The following is a 14,891-nucleotide window of genomic DNA, read 5'->3' as shown; positions in this document are numbered from 1 at the left end:
CAGGCATGAGAATACTCTGCAGTTTGTGGCTGAGTAATTCTGGTCAGCCAAACACTTAAACATTAACTGAGGAGAAAAACTCAGCACCAAACGTAGCCTTCCTAGAAGCAGATCTGGAAAAGTTGTTTTTACTGTAGAATAAACAGAATAACAAGACAATTTTGTTAAATAAACAGCACTTTATTAAAGTAATAGTTAGATACTTTCTTAATGCTTAAAAACATAACAGCACTTGCAAAAATGAAAAAAGTTAAATAATGCAAGTCACAACTAAAAAGCAACCCAGGCAATTTAAATAACTAAACAAGTATGAAACAGTGCAAGACCTAACTGCTATACCATTGCTGTGATGAGGTAATGAGAACAAGGAAAATATCCCTTTAGAATAATATAACATCTAAAGGTAAACAGAAGCTTATACCATGACTTAACATATGCTAAAACCCAATTTCTTGTATAATAAAGAGAAAACATTAGCATGGTGTACTCAGGCTATTTTAACGAAGCCTATTAAGGCTTAAAAATATATTTTAGTATTCAAAACACATTTCTGGTGTTCTGAGCTTTGCTGCTTATGTATCAAATTGACCAAATGCTGCATACAACTAGCGAGAGTACACACTGAACTCCTGTATCAGATGAAAAGTCAAATCCTTATCTACTTTCTCTCACCTAACTGTCATTGACTTATCCCTTATCTTTACAACATTCTGCGGAACACTCCCTCATGCCCATAGACAACATCATGATGTGCTGCTGCTCACTGGTTATTCTTAGAGTTATTTTAGGGCGACAATGTAAGAGACACTGACTTTATTTTTCCTGTTCCCTTAAGGAGTGCACAAAGGTTGAATGCTCAAGGAGTAAAAAACTGCACTGCAAATGTTGTAGTAGTACAGTTAAGAGCCTGTGAATGAAGCAGGAAGAAACCGTTTATTCATTCTTTCCATTACTGGCAGAAGGATCCAAGACAGGAGCATTCTTCTGTGGCAAACTTATATTAACTTCTTGCTTCCTTATCTGGCCCCTGTACAGAGGAGATAAGAACATTTTTATAGCCTGTTCTTCTGTAAGATTGTCTTTTAACTTTTTGCTCATAAAAGATGCATAATATGAGAGGTAAAACTACTTAAGACCCCCAGAACACTCACTGCCAGTCTACCAGAGCTTCTCTCACAAGACAGTAACGAACAAGAGCAGGTATTCCCTGTTTTAACATCAAAGCTGTAAGTCAGTATGACTTTCCTGTAGGTGGGGCTGTGTACTTGGAGGAAAAAAAATTCTTTTCTAGAACTGGTGGACAACATTATGGAGCTAGCAGGAGGCCCTGGAGTGCTACAGATCCCTGGAATAAATGCAAGCACCCTGGACCTTGCTCTGCAGTCTTGTCACCCTGACAATATCACAAGTGCTTTTGCCTGTCCTTGAAAGCTGTGCAAGAAGGACCAAAGTGAGAAAGTCTAGGAGAGAGGGGCTGTTAGTTTCTTCTTGCTCTTCCCTGTGCTAAAGGAGTGACTGTCATTAGGTATCTGACAGGGAATGAATAAACAGGCAACAGGTGGCACTGCAGCACAGCCTGCTGCTGCCTTTGGCTCCGAGACAGATGCTTAGGGAAGGCCTGGTTGAGGCCATTGAGGGAAAATTGGCCTCCAAAACTAAAGTACTGGGAGATGGACTGGCAAGCGGCACAAGTGCAGTATGCAGCAAAGCCTGTGATTTCTACTTTGGGCACACTGCCTCTTTTAAGTACCCTTTTTGTCTATGCCCAATGTACAACCAATTTTGCTCTACAAATGCAGGCAAATAGAGACAGCTGGGCCACCACACAGAAAGAACTGCAAAAGGTTCATCTTCTAGGCAAAGTCCAAGTGGAAATGTGTTTTAATGACATTTAAAGCAGCAACCACTGCATAAGGCAAAGCTGTATGATACTGCTTGTTATCATGTTGTGTTAGCACATGCACGTTTAAAGGCTATTTACACTTCCTCATTCCTAAACAGGGAAGAGGGCATGTATTAATTCTTATTAAAATACACACTGAGATATTTATATGTTATGTATCAGCCACCAGGGTAGCTGAAAATGCTCTACCATTCAAATAACATTTATTAAACTACCACCGGTTGCTCAATTAGAAGTAATTAATGCAACAGTACAGTTGCAGAGTTTGAAATCCAAGCACGGACCAAGACATTAACACTCACCTTGAAGCACACCAGTAGTTGACCAGAGTTGAAACAGCAACGTAACAAACGCTCAGTATTCCAGAAACTCCCAAAGAAAGTGCACCCAGGCCACACAGCACACAGAGGAGGGTTATGCCACCTATCGCTACTACAACAACTAATAAAAGAAAATCAGTTTGTTACTTAAACAAGTTTATAGACAGGCAAGTTAGAAGAGCTGAAGATCTACCGCAACCTCAATTTCAAGCCACTTGGAAAAGCCTTCTGCAATTAAACTACCTACCTCTATAAAAGCTCAGCATGGTGAATATAGCCAGTTTAGGCATGTTGTGGTGGTTGAGATTAGAAAGGGAAAAAGGATTTTCCCTGTATAGATTACAGTTAATCAGATTACTAGTCTTGTATTAAGAGTTTCACTGCTGCTGAGATCTGAGGGCCACAAAGAAGTCCTCAGTTGCTTGAACTGGGATCTCCAGAAGGAAGATGTAAAAAAACCCAAAAGGGATAAGACATCATGCTTTAAAAGGGAATAAGTAAGTACCTACATATATGCATACAATACCTTCCATGACTATCACACCGATACAGGCCATTATGGCTGTTGCAACAATGAAAATCAGGAAAAATGCAACAGGAAGAGCAGACACTGCGATAAACACCAGCAGTGATAGTGCAAGAAAAGGATGGTCATCTAAATATTGGCCAACGCGAGAATTCATAAATGCAACAACCTGTGGATAAAAGAAAAACGTTTCAGATTTTGGTTTTATTTCTTGTTACAGATAACTCTGAAAGGTCACTGCTACTTTACTGAACTACTGGTAGCATCTTTTTGTAAGCCTGCAGCTTGAATAGAGGGCAGCTGTAGACTCTGTGATTCAAAGGCACGAGGACTTACTGCAAATTTAGGTAGCTTCATAGCTAATGCAATTCTACCAACAACAGACATGTTTCTCTTTGAGTTATGAAAGGAGTATCTTTATAAGTACGTTATATAAAATTATAATTCAGACCCACATTTGAGTTGCTGTGGAGGGACCGCACCATGGAGTGCCACTGCTTCTCCAGTTCTTGCATTTCTTTAGCCTTGTTGTGATCCTCAGCCACAATCATGAATCTTTGGAAGAACCAGTTCTCAATCAGCCATCCAATTATCCTGAAAATTAAGGTACAATTAGTAACAGGCTCAGACAGGTTCTTTGTTTGTTTTTTTTTAAATTAAATCTACCTTTTACAAAACCAGTGAATGTGGAGTTCAGATGTTAATGTGATCCACAAAGTCTAGGACATTGCTTGTACTGAAATACACCTGACGCAGGGAGCTTGGCCTTGAAAATTCTTCTAGAACACCCAAAGCCAAGTATCAAGACACAAGGTGACTCTCACCTTCTTCCTTTATAACATTAACTCTGTATTTGACTGCGAGGGCACTGAATTGCCAGTAAAAAGCTCAATTCTAACACTCCGCAAGGACAATTTATCACTAGCAGCGCTGCAAACTTCTAACACATCAATGAGACTCGGTTTCAAGTAACTTGATGTTCAGAATTTTGAGCAACACTTATTCACTGGTAAAATATTGAAAGGAAAAAAGTCTTTGAGGCAAAGGCAATAACCTTTTTATTTTACAATTCAGCGCTGATCGGATGCCCTTCTGCAAAGGCCTCTCATCCTACAACAGCAGTGGGTAGATGCCTAGTTTGAGACAAAGAACCATCTCAGTCCTCAAAGAACGTTTATTTTTTCAGGTTATCCAGCCACATCTGGAGACCCTTCAGGTGACCTCCTGGCCTAAACCAGCTACATCTCACAAGTTAACTAAGCACATCAATACATTCTTGCAACTCTACGAGAAGGTTTATTCTTTCAGGTTATTCATCCACACCTGCAGATTTTCTGGGCCCCTCACCACAAGAAGGATGTTGAGGCTCTGGAGCGAGTCCAGAGAAGAGCAACGAAGCTGGTGAAGGGGCTGGAGAACAGGCCTTATGAGGAGCGGCTGAGAGAGCTGGGGGTGTTTAGCCTGGAGAAGAGGAGGCTGAGGGGAGACCTCATTGCTCTCTACAACTACCTGAAAGGAGGGTGTGGAGAGGAGGGAGCTGGGCTCTTCTCCCAAGGGACAGGGGACAGGACGAGAGGGAATGGCCTCAAGCTCCACCAGGGGAGGGTCAGGCTGGACATTAGGAAAAAATTCTTCACAGAAAGGGTCATTGGTCCCTGGCAGAGGCTGCCCAGGGAGGGGGTTGAGTCCCCTTCCCTGGAGGGGTTTAAGGCACGGGTGGACGAGGTGCTGAGGGACATGGGTTAGTGTTTGATGGGAATGGTTGGACTCGATGATCCGGTGGGTCTCTTCCAACCTGGTGATTCTATGATTCTATGAATATTCCCTCTTGATACAGGACAGGTTTACACGACAAGCTACACACACAAACCCACTGCAGCAGAACTTCTCCATTCGTTCTCACAGAACTGTTATCGCGCCCTAAGCAGCCTCAGAACCACAAACGGCTCCCGAACGCCCCGAGCGGCTGTTAGAGCCCGAACCCTCCTCTCGTGCCCCAACCCGCGCCCCGCTGCGCCTGGAGGCCCCGGGCCTGAGGTCGGGACACCCCGCTCCACCGCTCCCTCACAGCGGGGAACCGGGCTCCGAGCTGGCGGCTGGAGCTGCCCCCCACCCCGCAGGCTCCGAGCCCTGGAGCTGCGCCCCCTCACCCCGCAGGCTCCCAGCCGCGGAGCTGCCCCCCCCCTTCCCTCCGACTCCGAGGTGCGGAGCTGCCCTCCCCGGCCTCCCCGCAGGCTCCGAGCCGGCGGCCTGGAGCCGCGCCCGCCCCTCCCACCGGGCTCCGAGTCGGGGTCCTGGAGCGGCGGCCGCCCCCCCGCCGGGCTCCGAGCGGCGCTCCCCGCCTCCCAAGCTGCGGCCGCGGGGCCGAGGGAGGTGCCGTGTCCCCCCCGCCGTGGGCAGGGCCGGGCGAGGCGGCCGGGCGGCGCTGGGAAGGCGGCTCCGACCCCCCCGGGCCTTCTCGTGGTTTAATTTACTCCCGTTCTGCGTCCCCTCGCTGTCCCGCCTCCCCCCGGCCCCGGAGCAGCCTCAGAGCGGCCCGAGCGTGTCGGGGCACGCGGGGTTTGGGATTAGGGAGAGCAGATTCGGAGCCAGAGGAGGCACAAACCCGAGCGAAAGCTGGAGCTGCTCCCTTGGGGAGAGCTGGGGCCGCTCAGCTCGGGGGGAGAAGGCTCCGAGGGGACCTTACTGAGGCCTTTCAGTAACGGGGCTTGTAAGAAAGATGGGGAAGAGCCTTTTAGCAGGGCCTGTAGCAACAGGACAAGGGGTAGACGGTTTAAAACTAAAAGAGGAAAGGTTTAGATGAGATATTGGGGAGAAATTTTTACTGTGAGGGTGGCAAAGCGCTGGCTCGGGTTGCCCAGAGAGGTGGTAGCTCCCTCAGCTCCGCGAACACTCAGGATCAGGCTAAAAAACTGATTTTCCATTTGTTGATGTTGTATATTCTTTTTTGAAGGAAGCATAGGGAAAAACGAACTTGTGGAACTACAGTGTGACATAACTCGGTGCTAAGGGCACCGCGAAGCTTGATGGTTCCACGGAGTGCAGAAGTATACTGGAGATTTGCAATTTCTGTCTGTTTTTCCAAACGTGCTGTAGCAGCAGTTTGGAGACAATCTTGGACATCTCAGTAAAGAATTTTCCTTCTGTGCATAATTATTTCTTCTGCTAAAAATTAACGTATAATCTTTTTCTATAGAAGATAACTTTTAAATGTTTTTCAAGCAGCATTTAACTTCAAAGGGCTTATAAGCACCCAGGTTGTGCACAGAGGAACAGGAGTAACTGTTGCTTAATTGAGATTGTGGTCTTGCCAGCATCAGGTCAAATTAGCAGGAAAATATTCTTATTGCAAACCAGCACTGAAATATTCGGAGAAGTAGAGCACGCGCTAGCCAAGCAGTTGCCCCTTGCATTAGGTTCTGTACCACGCGCTGCTGGCTTCTGTTTAAAGAGCAGCTTAATTTATGGTAGAAACTTTCATGTATGGCCAGGCAGGAACAATGTTCCATTTGTATGGATGTTAGGTCAAGATACAAGGAGAACTGTGCTGTTAACTCAGGAATATCAGCTTTGCTCACGGTTCAGAGAAAACAGAATGAAAACCAGCACCCAAAGATGTTGGAAAGGGGTTTAAATTATAATGGAAGTCTCACTGTGTTGGCAGAACACACTTAAGGCCTCTCTTGAGGGTCGATGTAAGGAGACTGGGCTAGATTTCATGGTGGGTGGTAGTAATTCCCACTTCAGAAGAAATTTGAGGGCAGAGTCTTTCAGGACGTGTGTGAGTGCGAGGCAGATGTGTACAAGCAGAGGAATTGAGAGTACAAGTATCCCACCTGCTGTCTTTGGACAGGGACTTTTGATTTGAACGGTGGAGAAATGGTGGAGGTGTTTTGGTTCAAAATTTAGAATCTCTAATACCATTTTCCCTGGGAAAATTTGGTTTAATGTAGCCTTTATTGCCCTGGGAGCTCCCTTGCTGCGTGCAGTGTTTTCGCACAAATGTCAGAGTATCTCGGATGTCTCAGGGCCACATTTTCGTAGCTTTCAGAGGTAAAGTGAACCTGTCCAGTTGCTCATTGATTCCACAATTGAATCTCCTTGACCACAGCTTGGCTCAACACTGTGATTGAAAGGGTTGTCTTCTCTGTGCTCACTCAGGGAGCAGGGGGAGGAGGGAATTGCTGTCTCCAAGCACCAGCTATGCTGTAACTGGGGCAACAAAAGCTGAGGGCTGAAAGGCAGAGAAGTTCACCAAGCTGGAACGGGCAGAGGGGCTTGTAAACGGAGCCTGCAGGTAGTACCTGCTCTTACCCTGCTTGCTCATGCACCCATGGATGTGTAAGGCATGCTGGGCATCTCTTCCTCTTCTCCCATTCATTTTGACGTGCGCTTATTTCTCACAGAAATTAAGGTGTGGCTGCCTCGCTGTAAACCAGTTAGGGGCCCAGAATCTCTGGGGTGTTAGACAAGAACAGGCAGTGGGGAGGAAACTGATTTTGGAGAAAGTGGGAGGAGCAGGGTGGAAAAAAAATTTTGCTTGAAGTATATCTGGAGAAAGTTAGAAAGATGAAGGTAAAAAGTGAGCTTGAAGACGAATAGAGGAAAAGAGAGTGTGTGATTTTGAAAGAGGAGAGTTGGGGCTTTTCTTCTTCCTGGCAATTGGAATAGGAACCTGATTTTTTCAACACCTTGTGTAGGATCTGAAATGAGTCTCTAATTCTTTTCCAGTGCATGTAACGACGAGGATGCTTATATTGAGGGGGGAGGACCAAAACCTAAGCGAATGAAAAAACAAACCAAAATGGAGCCAGCACAGGGCCCAAGGGCCCTGAGGGTAAGTTCTTTCTGCGGTCACTGTGAAAGCACTCTGGGGATCAATAATTCTGAGAAAGTATCCTTAAAGAACTTTGGTCCTGGAAGGGCACCTCAAACTACTGTCACCTTGAGGCGGCAGAACAGAGTCTTTAGAGATATTAGGTATTCTGACATTTGTATTAAAACACCTTGCACAGGCCTTGTGAGTAGTTTGTTCTTCCAGTGGTATCCAGGCAAGGGACATGGGTTAGTGTTTGATAGGAATGGTTGGACTCAATGATCCAGTGGGTCTCTTCCAACCTGGTTATTCTATGATTCTATGATTCTGGAGCCCATTTTGAGTTGTTTTCAGTGGCATAAAAAAGTGTTGTTTTTTTCTTAATCTGACATTTATTGGCAATGAGCTTTATCAAATGACTGCAAAGAATTGTGCAATCTGAAAACCCTTTCTGCTGAGGAACCCTCTCCACAGAACGTCCATTTCCTTGAAACTAAAAGTTACAGTACATTATTTTCAATAAAAACCGAAAGTCTCTGTTCTTTCAGAATCAATATTTTTCAAAACAGTGTATTTCAGAAATGTCTTTGAAGTTGTTTTTCATTCCTCTCTAGTCACGAAACGATTCTGTGTATAACATGAGTCATGTAAAACAGTTACCAGAGTTACCGCCCCTACCAGCTTCTGCTTCAGATGAACCTTCAGAATTGTATCAGGTATGTGCTCTCTCCCCTTGTGTGAGGGATTAAATTAGGTGTGCTAGCATGATTTTAGGACTCGTATATTACCAGGTCTTAAGCAGATGAAGTAAAGATAGGAAGAACTATTTAAATTACTAAGTTAAAGTACTAAGCAGAGTGTCAAGTATTCCATTAGAGCTGTTTTTATTTAGGAAAGCATTACAGCTTCTGTTATGGTTTGGATGTTAAACTTTGGCAGCTAAAATATGTTCTTTAAAACTGTAGTTAGTCATTTGCTGTTACATTCTGGATTAAATATTTTGAGTTTAATTTTCTGGGGAAGGAAGAAAATAGTAAAAGTATTTTTCTTCCAAACAAATTATGGTTTCCTCTCTACCCCTGGTGATACTTCGTGATAGAGCGCAAAACCTGACCGTTAGTCTGCTGAGAATTTGGCAGATGCAGTGGGTAGCTTGTACAGCTGCATGACTACGGGCTCTGCTGTGTGATGCAAATGAAAATTACTTATGACAACGCTTAAGGGGAGGAAGAAGAGAGAGCTTGCTTTCCCCACTTAAGCGCCTCAGAATTTCTCATTTGGCTTGTTTGTGTTAGCACCTCAGTTCATCTAAGATTCCTTCTTTAGAAAAATACTGTTTCTGAGGAAATTGAAGCAGTTTCTGGTGGAAAATGCATTATTTTGGTCTTCGAAAACAGAAAATTTTAAGTGAAACGTACAGTCTGAAGTAATGAGTAAATTCTATTATTAAACTGAATTCAAATTATTCAATTAACACTTACATAAAAGATTTTTTTTTCATCCAAAAATCAGTCTGACTTCTGGGGATGTGTTAAGGGTTTATATAAGCCATGGGTGCTGATTAAGCTAGTTCTGAAATTTTTTGTGTCACATAAGCAGAAGATTTTTTCTTTTTTTTTTGCCAATTTCAGCTTGTCCTGAGGAGCAGCCAATATCCTCCTTTGATGCAACGGGAATCACGGACCTTGGCAGCTCCATTCAAAGAACAGAGTCACTACCGGAGCCCAAGTGATTCCATAGCTAACAACTATACCCTTACTGCACAAGATTTGAAATTGAAAAATGTGCACAAATTCAAGTCCTCTTCAAAGACAGGGACGTCACCGGGTTCAGCAAAGCAGAGAGCAGCCTCACCACGTATCCATATTTGAATATGTTTATTTTTTTAGTCTTGTTTGCTCAATGTATTCTTATCTTTAACTTTCCTGTTAAAGAATTGTCCCCTGGAAAAATCTCTTGCCCATAATCAATGCTTATAAGCTTATCACCTCAGGGTCAGTGTAGACAAATTTCCAAAAGCAAGCGTAACTTTAACAAAAGTAATGCCAGTTTCTGAGTAGTTAGTTAGGTTCATGCTTCCAAATAATCACATGCAATTATTTGGAGGGAATTGTTTGCAAAGCATAAAATGAACGAGATACAAGTTAGGTCTTATTATTGCTAGAAGCAGACGTTAGTACCAACAGGAAAACAGAAACAACTTCAATGTGCACTCCTCTTATGCTCATATTCATGAGTCTTGCATAGCAAAATGAGATGGGGGACTGGCATTAAAATGTTTGCCTGAGAATCAAATCCAAGTCATATTGCTTAATACACTATTTATGTTTAAACCACGTAATGAATGTATTTGTTAGCATACTGCATACATTCTAAATGCTAATTTAAAACTAAAGGCTTCTTTATGACATTGTAGTTTTCTGTTATTTCATTATCTGATTAATGGACTTAGCTCTGTTTTTCACCAATGTGAAATAATATCTTATTCGAAAAATATTCCTGACTGTATTTTTCTTAACTGATGTTTAAAGCTCCAAAAGAATTTGATCCTTCTAGGAAAAAGCTCAAACTTAAACAACGAAGTCAATGGAGATCTGATAGGTAATATACTGTACTGTTATAAAGATACAGGTAATTACACTCAGCCTAGATACCTGAGGTGTGATTTAGTATTTCTTTTTGCTTGGATGCTATGTTAAGTATCCAAGCCTGAAATGTTAAGTTTCTACAGAAAAACTGTATGAGCATCAAGGCTGAAATTCCATGGTGTGCTAAGCGAGCACATCATTGCTTCTTTTTGGCAGGACAAATTTCAGTCTTAGGCATGCTAAAGAAAAGGTCTTCCTTTCATGACTGCTGACCTGAGAACCCAGAATTTAGTTAATAGAGATGCATATAATCACCTGAAAATAAAGGGGTGATCTTGGGCAATCTAAATAATAGAGCTAGTAGGTCTGGCACCGGTAGAATTGCTTCTAATGTACCGCCTGTCTGAGTGATGCTGCACAGCTGTAAAGTTTACATGACTGTGTTCCTTACATTTAAGTACTTATTTTTTTATTTATTACGTTGAAGTACAATTTTACTGAGACTTTTATGAGTAACTGAAATACTTCATAGATCATACTTGGCCTCAGTGAAGCCTAAGTGGTTTATGTAATGCATGTTGTTTGGCCGTATTGATTTAAGAATCCGTTACTGTTTCTTTATTGACTAAACTTTTTTTAATTTTTTTTTTTTTTTTGGAAATGCACTGGCCTTGTTGAACAGTTTGAATCCCATTTCACTGGATGTGCCGGCTCATATGCCGGAATCGCATGCCGTGGATTATACAGACAGCCAACCACTGACCCCAGAACAACAATTTGCTGTCATGGACTTACATGAGAAGGAGAGAAGTAAGCGAGAAAAGCCACCTTCAAGAAGGGATATAGAGGTATTTGTATGATTTCTTTTTAAGATAAAAGTAGCAGCAGTAACCATCTGCAAAGTGTGTTTACTTAGAAGTAGTTGAGAAAAGAAGGCAGTACATGAGGTTTAGAAGATGTAGATATTCAATATATCAAACTGCTGTTAGGTAATGTCAGCTCCTTTCCCATTTGTTTCTCTTTCGAGATGCTTGATATGGTTTTTATTCTAGTGGATTTGCAAGTAGAAGTATCTTCTCAAATTCTTAACCTCTCACATTGTTGGCTAGTACTTCAGACATCAATAATTTATTCTGCTGCACTTGGTTCTATTGGTATATGTTCTCACATTGAAACAGGTGGAAGTATTGTAAAAATGGCAGGCATTGGCAATGCTTTAAAAGGTAGCGAGAGAGAGAGCCAGAATCCATTATATTCAAGCATCTTTAATTGAGGAAAAGGCTCAAGTAATATAAAAGCTAAGAATATTTTGCAGTAATTCATTATCTGTCAGAAAAATCATACAATAAGCTTAATATTTTTAACATTATTTTTTAGCGGTACAGTTACTATATATGTAATGGAGTGCAGGAAGACATGCTGGCACCTCAGGATAAAGAAGTGATGAATGGAATTTTAAAGAATATTTCAACTCGGCTTCTTGCTAACCCAGACCTGGAGAATTTACTTGCAAGTTTAAAAGAAGAGGTTGAGACAAACTATCGTATCAGCCTCATGAAAGCCATTGGTAAGGCTCAAAATCTCTTACCAATTTGGAGTACATAGACGTTTATTGCAGTCTGAAAGCAGGTCTGCATTTTATTCGTAGCACCCGTGGAGAATTCCTTCGGGGTCAGTAGAACTGCAATAGCTATCTGTGAGAAAATAATCTGTGATCATGCTACATAACATTCCAGTATCAATAAGTAACTATTTACTAAATCCCACCTCCCATCACTTAAATATATTATTTTCCAAGTTCAGTAGTTCTGGGTGCATAGAATCATTTTGCCCATACTTACATAGTTTTTCATTCTTAATTCAAATCCAAATCACATTCAGAATGCATAATTCTGCGTGATTGCATCAGGTGCAGGAAAAGAGGATTGATCAAATCATGGTAGACAAGGTGTAATCGTCTTAATTTGTAGCAAAAAGATATTAGAAAAACATTGTTACTATAAAGTTTGTGAAGCACTGCAGCAGATTATTCATTGATGGAGGCTTTGAAGTGCATGATAGACAAATATCTGTCAACAGTAGTTTTATGTATACTTGATCCTGATGTGTGGAGAGAGTAAACTAGGCTATTTTAACAGATACTTCCCAGACTAACATATTGTTATTCTGCAGTGAGTGAGTGATACCTATTAACAGTCAAATGAACCTGCTTCATAATTCCAGTGAAGTCAGATATTACATTGGGATCATGTCACAAGTTAAAAGGTTCAGTTCAGGTTTCATGTAAGACATTTACAGGATTAGGGAAAATCAGATCAAATGTTAATATGCATGATTTGCATTGCTCATGTTCAACAGAGAAGATCGTTGTAGCCTCTCGTTCATGACAGCATAAAAAAGGAGAGATGAAACAGTTTTCACTCTGCCTCCTACAGCATCTGATATGTTTCTAAATACCCTTTAATTTGCCTTTTAACAATATCACAATTTTCGTGTTTGAGGTCCCTTTTTATAGTTATGCAAATGCCAGCAAGGGCTAGTGAGTCTGCTTCCCAACTTTTCTTAATCTCATATATAAAGGATTGTTGACCGCAACTGGTAGTGCATGAGTTTTGGTGTTTAGCAGATCAGAGATCAGCCCTTTGAATGTCATATTCTTCCTTGATGAAACCGATTATTTGGAATGTTCTTGTCCTTCACAAGAAGCCTGCTAAAAATCATCCTTGAAAGGGAGATATTTCCTGTCCTGGTTTATAGATGATGAATCTAAACACAAAATAAATATAGAAAGATGGGGGGGAAAAAGCTGTCTTCTTAGAACAAGGACTAATTCTTGTTTTCTTTTTCTGAATCAGTTTTACAGTCAAATTGGTAATTTGATTGTTGTGCTGTATTTCATCCTAAAAACATGCAAGTAACTATATGACACAGTTAAAATTATACATGTGCAGAATTCTACAAGGTCCTAAGCTATGGAGATACCATATTTTCATATGTAGGCTTTGACCACGCATGCAGTCTCACCATGTTATGTGTGATTTTTTCTAGTTGATTACATCTTGATGGATTCAGCTGAGAGGAAGAGACTGGTTATTGAAAGTACCCCACGCCCTTTTCCCCCGAGAGTTGTCCGTGCACCAGTCCCATGGCACACCCCTTATAAAGAGGCAAAAAGCTGGAATGAAAGGAATCTATTCGTAGTGAATCCGTTGATGCCCACTTTGCAACAGCTCTGGCTTTCCGAGTAAGGTGTCTTGTTCATAGGATCTTAGTAAAATTCAGAATGAATTTATTTATGGCTTGGTTAGAGTGCCTCTGCTGGCGAGATGCTGAGGGAGCTGGTAGAGAGAAACTGGCAAAATCTGTTCTGTTTTCTAAATAATTATTTTTTTCTGAGCCTGTCTTAGTGCCAAATGATTGTTTCCTGCAGACTTGGAATGCGAACATGAACATGTTTTTCATGTCCACAGTGAAAAATGGATAACTTCATGAGATGAAAAGATCATCCTCTTTATTAAAAGATGTTATCCCTAATTCAATGCTCAAGTAAATAGTGATTTGGAATTCTCATCTTGATTCCTCAAATTAAAAAAAACCTGAACTCTTAAAACTGAGTTTCTTTCAAATATCCATAGTTGAAAGTCATTCAAGGGGCTTCTGAAAACTGAGATATGTTTTCTTATGAAATTAAGTATGGTAGTTGGTAATCCTGAGACCTGTTTTTGCACTGAAGTAGCATTTGCAGGAATTTAAGCTCTTATGTGTTACAGACTGTGATGTACGTCGTGCTAATGGAATTGTATGTGTTTTCCCCACAGGGTAGCCAGGATAGGTACTTATTACTGTTAATATGGAATAGAGGCAGTAGGTGTAATTCTGTATGTTATTCAAGTGCCTGGGTACACTAATGAATCTAGGAAAAGGACAAGAAATTATTCTGACCACTTTAGCAGAAAATTAACACAATTTTAAATGTAACAAGTACAAAATGAAAATTGTGAAGCCTTTTGTGTTTACCAAAAAAACCCAATTAGAAATGCATTTGTAGGATAGCTTAGCAATGAAGTGATATGCATCAATGAAATTAAATTATTAGTGTTTATAAATACATATGAGGCTTTCCTGACTATATTTTATGGTTTTTTTTTAAACAGAATTCTGTAAAATATCTACTATTGTTTTAATTCCATAGGTACAGTCATCTAAGGTTTGTTCGCACTGAAGAAATTCTTTGTAAAGATCTGCCTATCTTGCCTACTGAATTTGAGGAGGTCATTCACAGACTCTGTGTGGAAGCTCACGATATTCTTCAGAACAAGTCAGTGCCAATGTAACAGTAGATAAACAGAGTATCTTAGAGTATGACTTACAAGAAGCTCCTTTTTTTGAACAGATCTTGGACTGAGATGGCACTGGTGCCAACCACAAGGCTGCCAGAACAGAGGGGGAAATAGCAGAGAGGAATACACATTTGGAGGCTGAAAGAGCTGTTGAAACTGCAAGAGTGCTAGCACGAGAGCAAATGGGAACGAACTGACTATGAATAAGTGTAGACTGTAACTTAGAAGGTTTCTAACTGTGAGAGGAGTGGAGTTTAAACCTATGAAAATGGTGACAGAAAGCCTAACGTTTTAAATTACGGGAACTGATCAATCTAAGAAAGAAATTGTATGACGTAATGGTCCATGGTATTAGGTGAATGTGTTCTGCCACCTGAGAGTTCGTCCAGACTCAAGAT

General features: G+C 41.4%; 2 protein-coding genes across 2 annotated transcripts in view; one reads left to right on the top strand and one right to left on the bottom strand.

The window, feature by feature from the left end:
- Positions 1-177: 177 nt before the first annotated feature.
- On the bottom strand, positions 178-5,117 carry LDAF1 (lipid droplet assembly factor 1). The gene is made up of 5 exons (XM_069869791.1): positions 5,025-5,117; positions 3,205-3,343; positions 2,750-2,918; positions 2,206-2,344; positions 178-1,027 (listed from the first exon to the last, which is right to left on the bottom strand). The coding sequence occupies exons 2-5, from the start codon at positions 3,298-3,300 to the stop codon at positions 934-936; spliced, it is 498 nt and encodes a 165-aa protein (XP_069725892.1). The 5' UTR covers positions 3,301-3,343; positions 5,025-5,117; the 3' UTR covers positions 178-933.
- A 1,965-nt stretch (positions 5,118-7,082) lies between these two features.
- The window catches only part of DNAH3 (dynein axonemal heavy chain 3), a 52,634-nt gene continuing 44,825 nt past the window's right edge, over positions 7,083-14,891 (top strand). The window contains exons 1-9 of the mRNA XM_069870532.1: positions 7,083-7,090; positions 7,481-7,586; positions 8,180-8,281; positions 9,197-9,422; positions 10,097-10,163; positions 10,809-11,001; positions 11,531-11,720; positions 13,202-13,397; positions 14,346-14,471. Of these exons, the coding sequence (XP_069726633.1) occupies positions 7,083-7,090; positions 7,481-7,586; positions 8,180-8,281; positions 9,197-9,422; positions 10,097-10,163; positions 10,809-11,001; positions 11,531-11,720; positions 13,202-13,397; positions 14,346-14,471 (1,214 nt within the window). The remainder of the gene's footprint in view (positions 7,091-7,480; positions 7,587-8,179; positions 8,282-9,196; positions 9,423-10,096; positions 10,164-10,808; positions 11,002-11,530; positions 11,721-13,201; positions 13,398-14,345; positions 14,472-14,891) is intronic.

Source organism: Phaenicophaeus curvirostris, chromosome 16 (assembly GCF_032191515.1).
Source record: "Phaenicophaeus curvirostris isolate KB17595 chromosome 16, BPBGC_Pcur_1.0, whole genome shotgun sequence".
Lineage (NCBI taxonomy): Eukaryota > Metazoa > Chordata > Aves > Cuculiformes > Cuculidae > Phaenicophaeus > Phaenicophaeus curvirostris.
This window is presented reverse-complemented; position numbering and strand designations above follow the sequence as displayed.

What these genes read in the sequence shown, in the direction of transcription:
- LDAF1 (XM_069869791.1), bottom strand. Translation starts at nt 3,300, where the DNA reads ATGATTGTGGCTGAGGATCACAACAAGGCTAAAGAAATGCAAGAACTG. An exon ending in CCCTCCACAGCAACTCAAAT is followed by an intron (nt 2,919 to 3,204) that starts GTGGGTCTGAAT and finishes TTTTATCCACAG; the next exon opens with GTTGTTGCATTTATGAATTC. An exon ending in CGGTGTGATAGTCATGGAAG is followed by an intron (nt 2,345 to 2,749) that starts GTATTGTATGCA and finishes TTCTTTTATTAG; the next exon opens with TTGTTGTAGTAGCGATAGGT.